This window comes from Xyrauchen texanus, chromosome 34, assembly GCF_025860055.1.
Source record: "Xyrauchen texanus isolate HMW12.3.18 chromosome 34, RBS_HiC_50CHRs, whole genome shotgun sequence".
In the NCBI taxonomy this organism is placed as follows: domain Eukaryota; kingdom Metazoa; phylum Chordata; class Actinopteri; order Cypriniformes; family Catostomidae; genus Xyrauchen; species Xyrauchen texanus.
Window position 1 is genome coordinate 10,830,855 of NC_068309.1, and position 14,832 is coordinate 10,845,686.

Genomic DNA, 14,832 nt, shown 5'->3' on the forward strand with positions numbered 1-14,832 from the left:
AAGCTTGGATAACTCCACAGGCTTGGTGTGACAACAAGGTGTTACATTTTAATGATTAAAATCTGAAGAAGACAAGGGAAGACTGTGGGATTTTTGTGAAACAGAATTTTCAGAGTTGCTTAGTTTTCAATTCATACATAGAGCAATGCTGCCCTCTTGTGGAGATGTGGACATGCTTTGTAGTTTTGTTTTGAAATAATGTGTCCATTAGTCTACCGTATACCGTGATACTCTTGATTATGCAACATACTACATGTGGAATCCATCTGTTTTTGTTGATGCAGAACTGTCTAATCCGTATGACCTCGAGAGGCAGGGAAGCTGTGGTGACTGACTTTGGCCTGGCCAGGGAGGTGGGGGAGCTGCCCGCAAACGACCCCAAAAGGAAGATGTCTCTTGTGGGGTCTGCATTCTGGATGGCCCCCGAGATGCTCAGAGGAGAGCCATACGACCGCAAGGTATTGAAACAGAATACCAATGAAAATGAGAGAGACGACTTTGGAAACAAGAGAAGGATACTCTAGGTTACATTATTTGACATGGCACCAAAATCATGGATTCGAATCCTAGGAAATGCATGAACTGATCACATGTATATCCTGAGTGCAATTTAAGTCACTTTGGATAAAAGCCTCTGCCAAATGCATATTGATAGAAATTTGTATGCATTTCTGTAGCTCTTTTAGTAGATGGTTCACTTTCCTTAAAGGGATAGTTCACCCAATAATTACAATTCTCTCATAATTTACTCACCCTCATGCCATCCCAGGTGTATGGCTTGCTTTCTTCTGCTGAACTCAAATGAAGATTTTTAGACAAATATCTCAGCTCTGTGAGTACATACAGTGCAAGTGAATGCTACCTGAACTTCAAAAGCTCCAAAAAGGAGATAAAGTCAGCATAAAAGTAATCCATAAGACACCAGTGATTGGATCAATATCTTCGGAAGCGATCCAGTTGGTTTTGGGTGAGAACAGAACAAAATAATAACATTTTCACTTTACATCTTGTCAATGCATGTCAAGATGTACAGTGAAAAAATAACTATATTTTATTCTGTTCTTACCCAAAACCAACTAGGTTGCTTAAGAACATTTTGGATGAACTATTCTTTTAAAGAATATTATGGGTTCAATACAAATTAAGCACGATATCCCAAATGCTTTTAGGGCCACTTTATAAATATGACATGCCAATCTTCACATAGATATTATGTTGATTTTACAATCAATATGTGAAACTAAACTGCAAAAAAAATCTGCATGGCACAAGCAATGTCAAGGTAATGAGTTGAATAATGCAAATTGCGTCAATGTAGTAGTCTTGTCCCTTAAAATGAAATTAATATTGATTCACTCACTGACTTCACATTAATTACCATAACCTTTTGAAATATGTTTGTGTCTTAATAAAAATGGACATTCTGTGATGTTACCATACTTATCTAACGTACTGTAGGTCAGTAGAGAGGTATAGATTAGGAAAGTAATGAATATAATGATTTATAACAGATGCAGTAACTGTGAGATGTTGTGTTTCTGCCTCACTGTCAGATTAAGAGAGAGCCAGTGCTGGTGCTGATGTGATTAGAGACTTAACTGAACTTCTACTGTTTGCCCCTCTTTAATCACAGGTTGATGTCTTCTCCTTTGGGATCATGTTGTGTGAGATCTTGGCAAGAATCCCTGCCGATCCAGAGGTGCTGCCCAGGACGCAGGTAATGGCTGCTCTCAAACACACACACACACACACACACACACACACACACACACACACACACACACACACACACACACACACACACACACACACACACCATAGACATAGTGAAAAAAAAAAAGATTTTTAAGCGATTTGAATCATGGGGACACTAGAATTTAAACTTTGTTTTGGAAATTATTTAAAGAGATACCGTTTGAAAAGCTTATCTTGGACTTCCCTGATTAGATACAGTTTGTAAAGTTTGTTTTGGAACTTATTTGATGCGATACTGTTTGCAAAGTTTGTCTTGGACTTCCCTGATGAGATACCGTTTGTTTGTAAAGTTTGTTTTGAACTCCTGATTAAATAGTTTGTTTGTAAAGTTAATAATGTTTTTCTTGGACTTTCATTTAAAACAGTTTATTTGTAAAGTTTGTTGTGGACTTCTCTGATGAGACATAGTTGGTTTGTAAAGTTTGCTTTGAACTCCTGATGAGATACAGATTTGAAACATTTTGCGGCCGACCCACCGGACCGCTCGGTTATCCCAGTCCGCCCCTTATCGGCCCCAAAGTGAGTCGGCCCACCGTAAAAATGCCCGGTATACCAGATTACCAGTCCAGCCCTGCCGTGAAGTAAGAAAGGCTTGTTATGTGCCATGAATTAGCACAGCTCTCCTCTGCACTGGGGATGAAAGAAGGTAAGACAGACTGTACTGATACTGTACAGCTGTGTGGTCATTTATGAGTCATTAACGGTGATGAACAGCTAATGATGTCTAGAGGGAAGAGAAAAGATCTGATCTAGGTCAAGTGAACCATTGTACAGACATTTAGAATCTTTAATATGGATTTTAAATCACTATCATCAATCACATAAAGGATAACGATTTTCTGGTCAATCCACATTTTCACCATTGCTCTATACGTATGAAGCTGCACACTACAGGGTATTGGTATATACACTTTATGTACAAGGCCATTTAGTTTTTATCACAAGAGTCACTGTTTGTAGGAATCTACAGAGTTTGAAAATCACCCCAGAGGCAAAGTAGAAAGTTAATTATGACATTTGTATGTCACAGCTTTTGGATTCCTCTGATAGAAGCAGTTTGTTTGTAAAGTTTATCTAGTTCTCTGATGAGATCATTTTTGTGCTTTGAACTCTTGCAGATGCAGTTTGTAAAGTTTGTCCTATTCTTACCTAATGAAATACAGATTGTTTGTAAAGTTGCTTTGAACTCCTGATTAAATAGTTTGCTTGTAAAGTTTGTCTAGGACATTCTTTGATGAGATACAGTTTGTTAATTTTGTCTCGGACGTCCCTTATGAGTTACTGTTTGTTTGCAAATTTTCTTTGAACTCTTATTCAGTAGTTTGTTTGTAAACTTTGTTTTGGAACTTATTTGATGCGATACTGTTTGCAAAGTTTGTCTTGGACTTCCCTGATGAGATACCGTTTGTTTGTAAAGTTTGCTTTGAAATCCTGAATTAATAGTTTGTTTGAAAAGTTAATCATGTTTTTCTTGGACTTTCAATTAGTTGTGGACTTCCCTGATGAGATACAGTTTGTTTGTAAAGTTTGTCTTGGGACTATTTTGAGATACAGTTTATTTGTAAAGTTTGTCTTGGGACTTCTTTGAGATACAGTTTATTTGTAAAGTTTGTCTTGGGACTACTTTGAGATACAGTTTATTTGTAAAGTTTGTCTTGGGACTACTTTGAGATACAGTTTATTTGTAAAGTTTGTCTTGGGACTTCTTTGAGATACAGTTTATTTGTAAAGTTTGTCTTGGGACTTCTTTGTGTTACAGTTTATTTGTAAAGTTTGTCTTGGGACTACTTTGAGATACAGTTTATTTGTAAAGTTTGTCTTGGGACTTCTTTGAGATACAGTTTATTTGTAAAGTTTGTCTTGGGACTTCTTTGAGATACAGTTTATTTGTAAATTTTGTTGTGGATTTCTCTGATGAGACATAGTTGGTTTGTAAAGTTTTTGTGTACTTTTCTGATTAGATACAGTTTGTTTTAAAGATGTGATACAGTTTGTTTATTAAGTTTGTATGTTATTTCAGACTTCTTTGAGATACAATTTGTTTGTAAAGTTTGCTTTGGACTGCTCTGATGAGATATGGCTTGTTTTAAAAGTTTATATTGGACTTCTTTGATAAGATACAATTTGTAAAGTTTGTCTTGTATTTCTCTATAATAAGACACTGTTTGTCTGTAAATGTTATCTCAAACATTTTTACAAGATACAATTTATTTGTAAAGTTGGTCTTGGATTTCTCACATAAGATGCAGTTTATTTGTATGTTTTGTGTTTTTAAAGTTTTTCATCTAAAGGCTAAAACAGCCACATCTTTTAGTCTGTATTGACTATTATTTCAGATGACAGAGTGTGTTGAACTCAGGGTGTGATCTCTTCACAGGACTATGGGCTGAATGTGGAGGCATTCAGGGAGCTGGTGAAGGGTTGCCCAGAGCGTGTCCTAGAGCTGTCGGCCAGCTGCTGCCAGGTAAGATTGAGAAACTCAAGGGGTGTGTTTAATATGTTTAAACTGTGAACAGTAATAACACCTGTAAAGTGAGCACATTCATGAGATTCACTTTCAGCTGAGGTTCATTCATAGTGTAGGACCTTGAACTGCCTAGTTAACTGTTTTAAAAATGTACACAGTATGTAGAAGATTAGCCTTTTAGAAGACAAGTTCTCACACTCTCAGTAGTTTATTTAATTAGTCCAGTGTATATAAATGATATGGATGTATGTACAGTAGTCATTTTTACAGTATATATTCAATCATTTTCACACAATAAATATTGAAATGGTTTGTTCATTTAACTTTTTATTAAGATTATCATAGTTTTTGAAATGTAATATTTAACTTTTTTATGATGGAATTTAAAATTGTAGGTTTAAAATTCTGGGTCAGGAACAGGGATAAGAAATCTACACATTAAATCTATTTTGAAAAGTAGCAAATACAAATGAAGGCATGGTTATAAGTCAGTTATAAAGATATTTTGTATGTCACCATCATATAACAAAAAGAAATATGTTAGTTTTAATACAAATCAATCCCTGGAACCTGCATGTAGTTTTAGAGCACCCATGTATTTGATGAAAAATCTTAACCCCCAGCCCTTTTGTCTCCTGCTCTCTTGAAGATGGATGCATTCCGAAGACCTTCTTTCTCTGAGCTGCTGGATGAACTGGAGGATATAGCTGAGAACCAAGAGCCACCAGACAACATCTTGACCACAGGGTGATCTCCAGAAATCCCTTCCAACAAACCCCTGGACTGAAGGAATAAAGGGATTTCGCTGCATGAGAGTCTTAAGTCATGGACAATGACTCGCACTCTATTCCCTTAAGAGTAGTATATATGAGGGAATGTCTGATAATTGAGGACAAAACCACTCAACTGAATGTCCTCTCAATAACCGGTTCTGGAGGCCCTCCCAGCAGTGACTCGGCAGTGATCTTTTCTCTTTTTTTTATTTGTAATATTGACAAAAGTTATATCATTCTTTATGAACCAACTTTCAGATCGACTTCTGATTTTATTGAAAGACCAAATTCACCCTGGACCAACTACTGATTCCTGATGTGTATGAGTTTCAGGATAATGTGAGTTTACTTTTTACCTGCAAAAGCAGTTTTAAAGTAAGAATAAAGCAGAGGCTGCACAAACCCGGAACAAACCAAACCAGATAAAATCATGTGCGCTATATTTAATTTGGCCTCGGTAGTGTACTAGCATATCTCTTCACAACATTTACCAAGTAATTACGCAAAAAGAATGTTGCTCATTTGAAATGCACTGTCAGTATTGCCCATTTTGGCCTGGTTATCAAACTGTTAACATGTCAGATTGGTGCAGCTTTAAAATGTCCAATTACATTTCTCAAAATCATAGAAATGGCATACAAGTCAATGTTCAAAAGATCATGTTTGTGCATTAATGCATTATCAGCATGTTCCTGGAAAACATTAGGTTAATTCTGGCATGAGACCTGAATAACCATCTAAGAAAACACAGTTTAGTACATCGATTATTATATTTTATTCAGTGTTTGGAATAAATATTTTCCCAGACCACAGATCAATGTTCTTACATAGGTGAATATTAGTTGGATTCTGTACTTTGTCTTTGTACACACTGTATGTTTTAATAGCGTCATAGTCTCAGATTATTCGGATCTAGTTTACACTAGTTTTTCTAAACCAAAATATATTTTGATTATTGAATCAAATCAAGCTGTTTATATTCCTGACTCTATTTGTGTATATGGTGTCTGGTTACATTCATATATGGGTTCAATTAAATTTCTTGTTTATTAGTTACAACAACAGTTTAAGACTACAAAATGGTGTCCTGTTGCAGCAAGATCTTTCAAAAATCTATTTATCCTTATTAAACTCTCCTTTAAACCACATAAAACACCCTAGTTAAATCAAATCACAACAATAATGGAAATATATTAAAATTATAAGTGGCTGGGCATGACAAAATAGCTTTGATTTGTGTAGGCCTATAAACATTAGAGTGTGAATGGGGTTGCTCATTTTGTCATTAGTATTCGGGCACAGTTCAGGGTTCCTGCTTCGTTTGTATGATATAGGCATCTGCATTAAAGCCTGTGCACCCTTCTGTAATTGAGCTGACTTGGAAGCCATGGATTTACTGTTGTACCAATGGTGCACATATGAAGTTCGATAACTACCAGCCAATCTTGTGAGTCATGTCCTGGGTGATGTTAATTTATGATCATGAGGAAAAAGTAAATTTGGAGGCCACCAGCAGTGTGAAACGAGAGCAATTGGTAGTAAACAACATGTATGATTTGTGATGAAAGCATTTACAGCCTGAGGAATATAAGTCATGGCTTCCTGCAAGGAAATGCATGACTGTGGGCAACAGTGACTAGGTGTCATTTTTACTGGGAAATATGTTCATATGGCAGTTTAAATGACTGTGGCATAACTGAATGGGGGCAAATATATTGATGTAGGCCTCTTTATATGTTTAATGCAATCAGTGTCTCTCAGTACAAGGTCATTCAGTGGTTCACATTGTACAAGTCTTGATTAATGCATCCTTCACAAAGATGAATTCGTCTGAATCCAACCTTTCTGAAGCATCCCCAGATCATCACCGATCCTCCACCTGGTCATCTAATGGTTAGACAGAGACCTGGAGAGGCCTTCAAGCCACAGTGTCTTGCACTCACTGTGAAATTTGGTGGAGGATCAGTGATGATCTGGGGGTGCATCAGCAAGGCAATTCAAGCTCAATCAACAGCATTTGTGGCATAATGTTGATTACCACAAAAACATTATTTAGACTCCATCCTTTTCTTTAAAAAAGCTAAAATTGAGGTTACAGTATTGAACCCAGAATATTCCTTTAATTGAATGCTAGTAACTGCAATCTGATTACATGAATTTAAAATGTAGTGTATTACACTACTTTTGTACTTAAAAGTAATTGGATTATAAAGCAATGAATTACTTAGTTCAAAAACACTGGTAAATACTATTTCCATAGTGGGGCAGTGTTGAATGAAAATGGCAACCAGGAACCATCCAGAGCCATTTTTATATATCAAATAAGTATACTGTATATAGTACTGCCCCAGTGCTTTGAAATATTTTACTGTTTCCTTGAAGCAGATATCATCTCAAGATAAGCTGAAAATTGCCAGAGTAGCACTGTTCTTATCTTTTTGAATATACTATTACAATTCAGAGATACATGTATTAGTAGGTAAAATACATACTCAGTAAACATTAACTCACTGTAGAGTATCATAGAGAGCAGGCCCTATACTGTATGCTAGCATGTTGCCCATACCACTTCACAAGCACCACACAAGTCAAAGGATAAGTTGCTCAGGGGTGGGGGAATATGGGATTTTAGAGTCAGCAAAATTATTTCATTCACTCTGGTCAGCATGTTTCAAGGCAGAAAAGACTAATAGCCTCTTGGTACGGATGATCTATACATACAAGGTTGAATCACCTAAAAATGTACAGCCAGTGCAGCTGCTAAAATTAAACAATCCAATTCACTGTGCATATATCTGAATTGAATCCGTCACTATGTTTGTTATCCAGCCAAATGTACATATTTTTTTAAAGGTGCACTGTGTATTTTTTCATCATTAAAACATTTTAGCCCTGAAGAAAAGAACGATACTTAAAAATATCTTTAAAATCATGTACACTCACATTAGATGAAGACTCCTGCCATATCAGTAGCTTAATAAAAGTTTGTTTTGCATTCCATCACAATTATTTTGGGTTCCCTTACAATAAATGAACCATGGTTTTAATATAGTAATATTGTACTAACCTTTACAGTAGTAACCATGTTTTTTTTGTTGTGTTTTTTTGTGGTAACCATGGTTTTACTATAGTAATGTTGGTAACACTTTACAATAAGGTTCAATTCATCAACATTAGGTAATGCATTAGTTTCATGAACTAACAATAAACAATATATTTTTACAGCATTTATTAATCTTTGTTAATGTTAGTTAAAAAATACAATTGTTCATTATTAGTTCACATTAGTTCATTGCACATTATCTAATGATAACATATCAACTTTTCATTTTAATGTATTACTATATGTGGAAATGAACATTAACCAAGATGAATAAATGCTGTAAAAGTTGTTCATTGTTAGTTTGTTTAAACTAATGTTGTTAACTAATGTTAACAAATGGAACCTTATTGTAAAGTATTATATTAATATTATTACTGTAACCATGATTGTAGTAACCACTGTGTTTAGGCCAAAACCATTACCACAGTAATATTGTAGTAACCACAAAATTACGATTTTTTTAACTACAGTTTTTGTTTTCCTGTATTATTACTATAGTTTCACTACACTGAAAAATGTATTATGTAAAGTTATTTTAAGCATGAACCTAAAAATATTATGTACAGTAAATTCTACATTTATACGCAATTCAAACATGTAAAAATTTATGCTCTAGCTTATGAGTAAATATTATTCATTATTGTTTATGTTTACAATGCGTCAAATCCTTGTGTTCATCTGTGTTCCGCAACTGCTTTGAATAACGTATAATGTGCGAGTAAGTGCAGCCGGTGGACTTTCTGGTGCACTCCTAGGGTAAGATGGTGCCCCCCTAGGGAGCTGGTGCCCTACGCAGACTGCATAGTCTGATAGTAGGAAGTGGTGGTACTGCCAGGATGAGTGCCATATTGGCCAGCACAACATAAACCAAAAATTACTTAAAAATCAAAATAATTATTTGCGAAGAATCTTTACATTCTGCTACGATAGTTTTATAAAACCTGAGAGAACAGGCATCTTAGAGTGTCAAACTCACACCAGTTTTGACTCTCTTGCCAAGAAAATTAGATCACAAACTCTTGTTCAAGGGCTCATAGAGGGTTAACCCCGGTGGCACATGTGGAGTTCAAATCCTTGAGTCAGCGTGCAAGATTTGCTGATTCCAGGGGAAGTCTGTATCCAGACACCATGTTTAATTGTTTACATAGAACAGTAGCAACAAGGATACCAACAAATACCTCCAGACTCAATAAAAAGGATTATCGTCAGCACTCTAAAACTGCAGACTTCTGCAGGTGCAAGGCTTTTTACTCATTTGTTTGTTGTTTTCTAGATCTTGTTCTCTTGTGCTTAATCATTCCTATTCTGGTCCCAGAATAAATAATAATAATAAAAAGTGGATGCAGCAGAAGCCAAAAAAAGTGACAGAGCAAAGAAAAAGGAATGAGCAGTTTACTATTTTGTGCTTATGTCACGTTATGATATTATTCTGTTTTATTAATTAAATGCATAGTTCACCCAAATGAAAATTCTGTCATTATTTACGGACCTTCATGTCATACCAAACTCTGACTTTCTGTCTTCTGTGGAACACAAAATTATTATTATTGTTTTTTAATTCTTGGTGCAGTGTTAAATGTGGTCTAATGGGAATTACTAACCATGTCCTCTGGGTGGCATTACAGTGGAGCTGTCTGTCCAACCAGGGCAGCTAACAGACCTACATAAGAGAGGATAATAGAATAAGGACCTCCTTATCTAGGCCAATGGAAGAGAAGACACATGCATTATCAGTATTGCCACAGCTGAAGCTTTCTTGGCTGTTTGATTTTCTCTGTGCAATATGTTAAAAGGCCGGTCTGTCCAGTGCATTATTTTCAAGCTTTCGCATATGGATCTTACGGTCTTCCGTACATATCCTTTACACAACTTTACAAACACAAACTGTATACAGTGGCAAGAAAAGTAGGTAAACCCTTCGGAATTACCTGCATTTATGTATAAATGTATCTTAAAATCTGGTTTGATCTTCATCTATTGTAAGCAACAATAATATTCAAACACAACCTGATTTAATAGCACACAAATTATTGTCTTGTACATACTGAATACATCTTTCAAACATTCACATTATAGGTTGGAAAAAGTATGTGAACCCTATAGTCTAAAGACCTCAACAAAAGCTTATTAGAGTCAGTAGTTGGCAACCCTGGCATCCAATTTATGAAATAAGATTGGAGGTGTGGGTTAGAGCTACTTTGACTTATAAAAAGATCTCAAACATTTTGAGTCTGCTATTCTCAAGAAGTATATGCTGATGTGGACCATGGCTCGCAAAAAAAGAGATCTCAGAAAACCTAGGATCAAGAATTGTTGCTTTGCATAAAGCTGGAAAGGGTTACATTATTTATCTGTCCACAGTATGATATAAATGGAGACGATTTAGTACTGTGGCTACTCTCCCCAGAAGTGGCCATTCAACCAAGATGACTTAAAGGGCACAGCGCAGAATGCTCAATGTGGTAAATTTTTTTAACATAGAACCAGTGACAGCTAAAGACTTGATCATTGGAACTGGTTAACATCTCTGTTCTTGAGTCTACTATACAGAAAACATTAAATAGGCATGGTGTCCATGGCAGGACACCACAAAGGAAGGTGCTGCTTTCCAACAAAAACATTGCTGCATGCCTGAAGTTCGCCAAAGACCACCTTGAAACTCCACAAACTTGGAAAAATGTTTGTGGACTGATGACACTAAGGTTGAAATGTTTGGGAAGAACACGCAGCACTATGTATAGCGTAAAAATGACTCTGCATACCGACATGAAAACCTCATCCCAATGGTGAAGTACTGTACTTCAGGAAGGGAGCATTATGATTTGGGAATGTTTTGCTGCTTTGAGGTCTGGACCGCTTGCCATCATCAAGGGAAAAATTCATTCCAAAGTTTATCAAGATATCTTACAGGATAATGTTAGGGTGTCTCTGCACCAGCTGAAGTTCAGTTGAAGTTGGGTGATTCAGCAGGACAATGTAAATAATGCACTACAATATGGCTTTAAAAAAAGAAAATCTAGCTTTTGGAGTGGCCCATTCAGAGTCCAGACCTTAAACCAATAGAGATTCTGGAATGAGAGCCGTTCACACCAGACATCCTAAGAATATTTACATTTATGCATTTGGCAGATGCTTATCCAAAGTGACTTTCAGTGCACTTATTACAGGGACAATCCCCCTGGAGCAACCTGGAGTTAAGTTCCTTGCTCAAGGACACATTGGTGGTAGCTGTGGGGTTTGAACCAGCAACCTTCTGATTACAAGTTATGTGCTTTAGCCCACTACGCCACCACCAATATGGCTCAGCTGAAGCAGTTCTGTAAGGAAGAATGGTCCAAAATTCCATCTGAACGTTGTGCAGGTCTAATCCGTAGCTACTGGAAACGCTTGGTTGAGGTTATTGATGCCAAAGGAGGGTATATCATTTTGGGCTATTGCTCAGAATCTGATGTTAATTTATATTTTTTTCTGCGGCATCCACGCGTCCCACTGAGAGCGAGAACCACATTATAGTGACCAAACGTGACACTACCCACCCAAGCAACTGGGCCAATTGGTTGCTTAGGAAGCCTGACTGGAGTCACTCAGCACGCCCTGGATTTAAACTTGCGACTCCAGCGGTGGTAGTCAGGGTCTTTACTCGCCGAGCTACCCAGGCACCCTGATGTTAAGGTTTTGAACTATTCTATTGTTTGTTTAAAACTAAATTTACAGTGTGCACTATATTTCATTCTTACCTAAAGGGTCATCTGGACAGGCGAGGTGAAAATGGACAGAAGCAATCATGAAAGGAGAGAACAAAGAGCGGTGCCTTGATCTGCTGACCTTGCTGAGCTCAAGGCTGGGGCGAGGATCGTAATGGCTTGTCAGAGCATGCCGTATGTCTTTGAACGGCCCTCCAGGCCTTGTACACTGAGCTGCCGAGATTTATTACTTACATGGGACAGTGAGATGCTTTGGATCAACTCTCTCTCTCCTTATTCTTTTATTACTTTATTAATTAATTTAAAAAACCTCCTGTGGTTTAACTTGCCATCAAACAAGTGATGAAATATTTGTTTTGGTGGTATTATGTAATAAGCCCAGTGCATAATATGAATGATAATGACGTTCCCAGACTCATTATCTATTTCTAATGAGGATAAGCTCAGAAGTGTTTTTATTAAGCATCAAAAACAGAGGCCACAATATTAATTTGATTCCCATAGCTTGTAAATATTTATATTTGTCCAGAGAGCTGTTTTTTTGTGTTTAAAAAAATCTAAGTATTTCTGCAGCTTTTAAAAATGTGGTTATGAGACTCCTAATTAAGACTCTTAATCTTGTTTTGTTTAGACCCTAGCTGTGTTCTTCCCTCATTTTGAGAATGTTTTTTAAGAGCATATGAAAACATAGGGATCCTAGGGCTAGTTGTCAAACAGACATGTTGTCACTAGGGCTATATCTCAGTAATTAGAAAGTTGCGAGTTAATAGTTCAGTTGCATAGATGCTTGTTTTGACTAGCAGTGGATATCTATTTTGGTTTCAAACTCCTAATTCAAAAATGTTTTATATTAGGATATTGTAAACATCAATAAAATCCTACCTCTTAAATTTGAGCTGTTTCATAAACTGTAACACTGTTTAAATATCAAAGGTAGTGTATACTCTATCATATATTTTAAATACAGAGGTTTGAAGCACAGAACGATGTGGTGGCGAGGAAGACCACCCCTCCTCCCAAAGACCAGGTGCTCTGTCTTACCACGGCTGATGTGAAGAAAACTCTACGTAGAGTCAACCCACGGAAGGCTGCTGGACCAGACAACATTCCTGGCAGAGTGCTCAGAGGATGTGCAGACCAGCTGGCAGATGTTCTTACCGACATCTTCAACATCTCTCTTAGCAGCTCCGTCATTCCAACGTGCTTCAAGGCCACCATCATCGTCCCCATGCCAAAGAATTCTTCAGTGTCATGCCTCAACGACTGCCGTCCCATCGCACTCAGACCCATCATCATGAAGTGCTTTGAGAGGCTCGTCATGAGGCACATTAAGACCCAGCTGCCCCCCTCACTAGACCCATTGCAGTTCGTGTATCGTCCAAACCGTTTAACAGACGACACCATCTCCACCACCCTCCATCTGGCCCTCACCCACCTAGATAAAAAGGACTCATACGTTCGAATGCTGTTCATAGACTTCAGCTCAGCATTCAACACAATAATTCCTCAGCACCTGATTGGAAAGATGAACCTGCTGGGCCTGAACACCTCCCTCTGCAACTGGATCCTGGACTTCCTGACTGGGAGACCTCAGTCAGTCCGGATCGGGAACAGCATCTCCACCACCACCACACTGAGCACTGGGGCCCCCCAGGTCTGTGTGCTCAGTCCACTGCTGTTCACTCTGCTGACTCATGACTGTGCAGCAATGCACAGCTCGAACCACATCATTAAGTTCGCCGATGACATGACCGTGGTGGGTCTCATCAGCAAGAACGACGAGTCGGCATACAGAGAGGAGGTGCAGCGGCTAATAGACTGGTGTAGAGCCAACAACCTGTCTCTAAATGTGGACACAACAAAAGAGATTGTTGTTGACTTTAGGAGAGCACAGAGTGACCACTCTCCGCTGAACATCGACAGCTCCTCTGTGGAGATCGTCAAGAGCACCAAATTCCTTGGTGTTCACCTGGCGGAGAACCTCACCTGGTCCCTCAACACCAGCTCTATTACCAAGAAAGCTACTTTCTTCGAAGGCTGAGGAAAGCACATCTCCCATCCCCCATCCTCACTACATTCTATAGAGCGACTATTGAGAGCATCCTGAGCAGCTGCATCACTGCCTGGTTTGGGACTTGCACTGTTTCGGACTGCAAAGTCCATGCAGAGGATAGTGAGGACAGCTGAGAAGATCATCGGGGTCTCTCTTCCCTCCATCAAAGACATCTGCATCCGCAAAGCAACCAGCATTGTGGATGAATTCACACACCACTCACACAAACTCTTCACCCTCCTGCAGTCTGGCAAAAGGTACCTAAGCATTTAGGCCCTCACGGCCAGACTGTGTAACGGCTTCTTCCCCAAAGCCATCAGACTCCTCAATACTCAGAGACTGGACTGACACACGTGTCCTGAGTTGCACTTTAATTATTGTCACTTTATACCTGGCTGCTACCTCAATAACTTCTATGTGCATAGAACACTATCTCATAGTATGTTATGTTTACATTTGGCATTTTTAGAAACGGTCATCTTTTTTGCACTACTGTGTTCTGGTCGGTGCTGCACTGTCTCTCACTGTGCCTATTGTCCTGTTAATTTTTAGTAATTTATTGTACTGTCCCATACTTTTTGCACACGTTTGCAAGCGCACTTTATATAGGTATGTTATTTAGTCTGTGTAGTCTCATGTGGTTCTGGGTTTGTCCTATGATGTTTTATGTAGCACCATGGTCCTGGAGGAACTTTGTCTCGTTTCACTGTGTACTGTACTAACTGTATATGGTTGAACAATAATAAAAACCACTTGACTTGATATGTTGTGGAAGATGTCTGTTTAACTTTAGATTTCATATTTCAAAAGATTTATTTTTTAAATCAGTGTCACAGTGTCAGTAAACAGCAGGTTTACTTTCCCCCATATAGTGTGACAACAAATCCCCACAATATGGCATGTTACACGAACGGCACCTTTTTTCCTAGGTACAAATTATAGAAATTGCCATTTTGGAGCCAAGACTTTACTCTACT

The 14,832-nt window shown here is 37.9% G+C and overlaps 1 protein-coding gene across 1 annotated transcript in view; it reads left to right on the forward strand.

Moving 5' to 3' along the window:
- LOC127627323 (dual specificity testis-specific protein kinase 1-like) overlaps nucleotides 1-9,550 on the forward strand; it is a 34,618-nt gene extending 25,068 nt beyond the window's left edge. Inside the window, exons 7-10 of the mRNA XM_052103670.1 lie at nucleotides 285-458; nucleotides 1,634-1,717; nucleotides 4,133-4,219; nucleotides 4,872-9,550. Coding sequence (XP_051959630.1) covers nucleotides 285-458; nucleotides 1,634-1,717; nucleotides 4,133-4,219; nucleotides 4,872-4,973 — 447 coding nt within the window. The 3' untranslated portion in view covers nucleotides 4,974-9,550. The remainder of the gene's footprint in view (nucleotides 1-284; nucleotides 459-1,633; nucleotides 1,718-4,132; nucleotides 4,220-4,871) is intronic.
- Nucleotides 9,551-14,832: the final 5,282 nt, after the last annotated feature.